This window comes from Drosophila willistoni, assembly GCF_018902025.1.
Source record: "Drosophila willistoni isolate 14030-0811.24 chromosome XL unlocalized genomic scaffold, UCI_dwil_1.1 Seg141, whole genome shotgun sequence".
Lineage (NCBI taxonomy): Eukaryota > Metazoa > Arthropoda > Insecta > Diptera > Drosophilidae > Drosophila > Drosophila willistoni.
In genome coordinates this window covers 2,670,385-2,676,861 of record NW_025814052.1, presented here as the reverse complement: position 1 = coordinate 2,676,861, position 6,477 = coordinate 2,670,385, and the positions used below count along the sequence as shown (strand labels likewise).

The 6,477-nt window shown below is 36.8% G+C and overlaps 1 protein-coding gene across 1 annotated transcript; it reads right to left on the bottom strand.

Moving 5' to 3' along the window:
- Positions 1-4,684: 4,684 nt before the first annotated feature.
- Positions 4,685-5,957, bottom strand: LOC6648248 (lysosomal aspartic protease). Its single transcript, XM_002071148.3, has one exon. It carries the CDS (start codon positions 5,937-5,939, stop codon positions 4,719-4,721), a length of 1,221 nt encoding a protein of 406 aa, XP_002071184.1. The 5' UTR covers positions 5,940-5,957; the 3' UTR covers positions 4,685-4,718.
- Between the last annotated feature and the right edge of the window lie 520 nt (positions 5,958-6,477).

The following is a 6,477-nucleotide window of genomic DNA, read 5'->3' as shown; positions in this document are numbered from 1 at the left end:
AAGGACAAACTGGTTAACCTCCTTGGGACCCAGACATAAGGCATTGCTTCGCTTTTACGCTAAATTGAACTGCAACGGCAGAGTTAAGTATGTATGCAGTAATTGCGGATTAAATGCAGACCGATCCGAAGATCCGTTCATAAAATCTGATTAAGAATATTTCAATTAGCAGAGAGCAAGCCTCGCATCCTGCCCAGGCCTCCTCCTCCATCGTCCTACTCCCCAAAAGGCCTCACTCCTACCGCCCGTTTTGGCCTATCATAAAGCAATTTGTGCATACAACACAAAAGAAAAAAAAACTTTCTTTGTCGAAGAAGAAAGTTTTGTGTTTTTTTTTTCCATCATATTTAGTGATCGTTTCATCGATTTTCTTTCAGTCTTCTTGTTTTTTTTTTTGTTCGTATTTTTTGATTGATTCGTTTTGAAGATGCAATTTTTTTTTGGCATGCTAATTAAGTCACTTGACCTAAAGGGGAATACATACATACATACATATTGAATGGCAGATTAGTTGGTCATTGGGCAGTTCCCTTAACGAGATTGCCTTTAACGAGATTGCTAATTTCAGAGGAAGATTGTTTCTTTTTTTTCGTTCTTCTTTCAGAATGATGAGGAGATGAGGGAAAACAATTTTAAGAACTGAGCCACAATGAAAGCCATCTTAATCTCTGTGTGAAAAATATTCGATTCGTGCTACATAAACCTTTAATATTAGTTTTATTATAAAACAAGAATAGTTCAGGCTCCTAGCCAGATGAACATTATTGTCTAATTTGTTTTATAGTCATTTTCATTCTTCATAACATAATGAGTTTTTCCGGATACATCCTTGCAATATAAGTTAGAGAAGAGCTTTAAAAGTTCCAACTCTCCTTTCAAAATTTCATTGCCCATATTAACTTGAACTAAGTAAGTGCCTAATAGAATTAGAAGAGAGGTAAGAGTGGACTCTGACCTGCTTTTGGAAGAAGTTCCTGCGAGTCATAGTTAGTATTGCAGATAGAGAAAAATAATAGACTTTCCCTCTTTATGTATATTCTTGATCAGCCTATAATTAGCATATCAACAAGAAGGATCAGATGCTGTGAACTGAATGAGCGTTTAATATTCCAACTATTACAACAATTTCCAAGTTGTATAATGTGTAACATAATGCTTCTCTATATCTTTATTTATTTAATGCATTCAACTTAATTAACCTTTTGAAAAACCAATCAAAATTGAAATCCTTCAACTTTCCATAAATTATTTCAAGTAACTACACATTATACAAGTTACATATATGTAAATGTCCTTCGGTCATCTTTTGCTACTGTTGCCAATGATTATCATCAGAATGATGATGATGATGGCAATATTGATGCATAGTCATCTAGAGAGCCTGATGATGCAAAATTATGCCATATAAAATGCCAAGGTAAAATTGGTAGCCGAATAAACTTAGTTCAACTAAATCGGGCATACATTAACTTTCGACGCGCTGCGAGGCTGATCCACTCTCTATAGGCTTAATCGCTTAAACCGGGCACATGCATATATACACATATACATATGTATATATATCATCCAATCCAACAGGAGGCAATCAAGCCATCAAAATGCCTTCAAAAACACTTTCATTAAACTAAATTTTTATTGTGGCACCAAACTCCGACAGATATGTATGTAGGTATATAGTTATGGGACGGAGTAGAGGTAGGGGGGAGGGGATCAGATCGGGCGTCATTTTCATTTATGACAACCAACCGAGTGACTATAAAACTTTGACCCAGTTTTTTTCTTTTGGTGAATCTTTTTCCCGGCATGTTGTTGATATCATTTTCTCGCTGTTTTCTTGTTGTTGTTGTTGTTGTTTTTTGCCAAAAATTGCTACAAATTACACTTTTTTTCGGGGCGCAAAAGTGTGCCGCATGCGTGACCAAAGGACCAGATAAGCAGAAGCCAAAAGATGGAGATTGAAACGCAGATGGAGGGAGGCAAAAGGCAAGGAAATTGAAGTCAAGTTTTCCCCCCAATTGCAATTAAGTCGGCCGATGGAGACCAGATTAAAGTAAATAATATCAGTTGATTTTGTTGCCTGGGATGTTGGCTACAATAACTCATAAACGGTAATCACTTAGGCAGGCACTCACTCTCCCAGAAACTAGTTATGGGTTATCGGATGTAACAGCTCAGAAATTGCCAACTAACAATAAGACCGGCCCTCCACAAACGGACTCTGTCTTTGACTCTGACACTGTGGAGGGAATGCAATCCCAATATGAATTGCACTTTATCGCTGTTATCCTTTTGATTTATCTCTCACTTATAAGAGGTCCATCCGCACCACCAGTCAATCTTTCCACCAGTCTTAATTCCCATCTTGTCATATCGTTTCCTTGCAGTAGCTTTCTTTCTTTCTTATTTAGTCAATTCAAGTAGTTAAACCTTATCTGCTCAATGAAAACTGTTAAAACTTCACAATTCCAAGACACCAGCAAAGAGCGGAAGGGTGGGAGAAGGGGATGCCAAAAAGCCATTTATCTTAAGACAACTTTAAACGATAAACTTCACTTAAATACTAATATTAAGAGCGAGAGAGGGAGAGGAGGGAAGTACAAGGTTGTGAAGTAAGTGTGTTGGGGTCCTCTTGTTGCAAATAGTTGCAAAACTTATTTACATTTAATTTGCATATTTTGAAATGCACAAAAACAATCGCCAATTGGAGGCTGCCAATAAAAGGAAATGTTTTTAAGTCAGTTGAAAAAAAAAACCATATAACAAAATCCTCATTAAAATAAGCCAAGAGGGAAGAATTTTAGGAATTCCTTGTTTTTGGTGGTAATTAAAATAGATTATAAAGGATATATATATGTATAGTTGGATTTGGTCAGAAAAATCGGACATATCCCGGACAGAGAAGAAAGAGTTTTCGAATTTGCTGGAAGTCAAGGTGAAACTAATTCATTTTGCTATGAAACGAACTGGATCCTAGGACTATATCACATAGATGACTCTCATAAGAGTTAGACTTAATAAATCAGAGAAATCTAATTCGAATTCTTTTAAATTTTGTTATACACACTTATAACTAACTTTTTTTCTTGGCTGTAAGATAAATAATTTTGCAGATGTACGGCAAAATCGACAAAGCAGTTATCAAAGATTTTGTTCGATCGACACACACATTTGGCCTTATCGATCCATCCTTACACACTCACACACACACACACACACAAATACATATGTTTAGTTGTGTGTATGAGAGTGTTTGCATTGTTGGTGATAATCATTAGTTAAGTTGTTAACTGATTTCTTTTAGAGATTTGTCAAGAGAGTCCCCAATCCTTAAGCAGACATTCAACTTGTACGGATCTTTGTGTCTCTCTATCTCTCTATCTCACTTCCATCTCTATTCCCTTTCTCACTCTTGTCTTTCCCTCTCTCTCTCTCTCTCTCTCTCTCTCTTCTGTTTTTGTGAAATATTTTAATGTGATTTATCTGCTCGATTCTTGGCAAATAACAAGCCAAACATGCTTAACCATAAATCAGCCAAGCCAGGCTTTCTTACGGCTAATGAGACAGATTGCTTGTGACTTGTTGGTTCTTCACGTCTTAAAGAGACAGAGAGAGAGAGAAAGAGCAACATAGAGAGAAGATCTGCAAAGTTCTCAAGTCTGCAATTTGATCTGTTGGGGTCAAATATATCTTGCCGGTGGTCCAATTCAATTACTTACAACAAATGATATTTTATGGGTATTTGATGAGCATTATGGCCAATTGCCCGATGGGTTAATAAATTTAATTTTTTTTCTTCTTTATACTCTCAAAACAAAATGAGGCAAATTGAACATACTCAAGACTCATGTTACCTTTGCTAGCTAGAATCCATTAAATAAGCTGTAAATGACAAAGATTTCTTTTCCGAAATAGCAAGTCTTCTATTCATGCCTAACAAAATGGTTGAAAGTTTCAAAACATTTCCCTTGAAACTCTTTTGATCTGTTATATATGATAGCCATATGGAAGCATAACAAGTGGTTAATCTTTATTAAACTATAAAAATCTACACAAACCGAAGATAGATCTATGTTAAGGGCATAAATAACTAATACCTAAACACGAATACAAAGCTCAAAATCAAAGAAATTACAACTTAAACTTCCAGTTATTTACCTTATAAACGACAAATCTGTTTACTCAAAAGTTTTTTCAATGTAGAGTATCGCCAAGTCGTGATTTGTTCTTTGTTTTTCATCACTCATTAGAGAAGATGCCTTCAGATAATGCTCAATCGAAGGGCCACCGGCAATGAAACGTTTTTTTTTGCTTTGGCACTGGGCACATGCGTTTCAGTTGTGCGTATGTGGTGCGTGTGTGTGTGCGTGTGTGTGTGCGTGTGTGTATGGCTGTGTGTGGGAGCTGCAACATAAATCCTAATCCCTGAGTAAAGCACAAAAAATAACATCACATAAATAAGACTGAAGGATCTCTTGTTTTTATTGCTTCGAGTTTTTTTTTTCTTTTACAATAAATCACGCATTTCTTTCGCCAATTAAGCCGACGATCAATTTGCGATCTGGCAATCTGCAAAAACATTGTCGAAAAGAGTTCTTTCTTTCTTGCCCTTTTTGCTTACTCAATTGCATCTCAATTAAACTTGCTTAATAATACTTAATATAAACACAATGTAAAAAAAAAAAAATTATAGTTTTAAGTATTTATTTTTGGTTGTCTTTTTATTTCCATGATCGACTGGCTCCCGATGTACTGGGCGAACTACCAGCCACTGGAGCGAAACCCACACGATTATTGGCCAAATCGAATTCTGTATAATAGAAACCAATGAAAATATCACCCAATATCCAAAAGTCCGTGTCCATGGTCTCAATGCCCAAGGTGCAGACACCGCCCTCCATTATAATATAATCAGATGGCGTTAGAGTGAATGTTGTGCCGCCAATTTGAAAGTAGAGAGATGGCAAAAATGGTACCAAACTACAATCAACTTCATACGCATCATTCATTATTTGCAAAATCTGTAAAATCGATTGAGCAACATCTGTGGGCACCACCAGCAATGAGGTTCCCGTATCGGCAATAGCCTGACACGATGAGCACAACAAATTGTCACCCAAATTAACACCGTCCATTTGGAATTGCCAATAGCCCTCCTGGCTAATGGGCACATAAGTGAGATCACCAGAATAGAGTGTAGAATCCGATCCGCCCAATATAAGCTCACCGCCATTGCCCTCGTTATAGATCGATGAGACGGCCGTGTTGGTTCTCAGCAAATAGAACGAGAAGACAGCATTCTCAACTAGACCCTGCTCGTACATATTATAGAATGGTGGCAAAACACCATCGACAGCCAAATCGGCATAACCCATGCCAAAAATGCCATCGAAGGCTGTACCCGATAAGAAAGATGATTCGGTAGTTGCTTCGGCAAATGTCTGATTCGTTATGGTTAGTCCGGCCACACTAATTGTATCTATGGACAGATACCCGGTTAGATTGCCAGTGCCATATTGAATCGTAAAAGCTGTTCCATTTGCATAATATGTGCTGGATTCGGAAGAATCGTAAACAGCTTGGTTATCATATATGCAACTGTAACAACCCGAGCCGGGCACCCACAGATTCGATGACCCCGTATCGAATAGGACCACAAAGGTTTGAGCTGGAGTACCGATACTTATCGTACCATAATATTCTGTGTTTCCCGTCTTATTGAGATATTCCACTGCTGTGCCATCGTAACTGTCTGTAATTGCTGCATTCACATTGTATTTCCTAGCCAAATTTGCCAATTCGATCTTCTGGCCTTGGCGTGTTCGTTCAAAATTGTCAAAACGTTTGATGGGTATACGTGTCAATCCATGGACATTGATTGCCAATGTAATGAGTAGTAGAAATGAAGCCCATACCTTGGGCACAGGTCGTAGGAACACCATGGTGAACGCGCTTTTAGAATTCGTTTGGTTAACCAACTGCTACACTGACCCAATTGACAGTAGCATTTATAGACAAAAACACAAGAAAGCCTCAAGAAATTATCAATTTTATTTTGTCATAGATAGTAGAAATCGATCTAGATAAGAAACTATTAATATCCAAAGAAAGTAGCAGCAGTTGAAATTGTCGTTTGTCCATACAATGTAAGTGCCTTAATTGAATATGACCAAAATTCAAAAGAACCCATCATTTAGCCATATAAGTATGTACATTGAAAGAGTAAGAGCTGTTAGGTCTCTCTTATAGGTACTTCCCATTTTCTTTTTCTTTTTTTTTTTGATCTATTCAAATTGTAGCAAGTTTCGTATTGAGTCAATAAAAATATTTCTTATCTGTTCATGTTTATCAGTGAATTTAAATCCTTTTAATTATGTTATCTATTTCGTATAGGTTCATGGTAATTCGCTTACTCATTTAATAAAGAAAAAAAACAAATAAATAAACACTCATGTGTTTTCTGTGTTATCTCTAGAACAT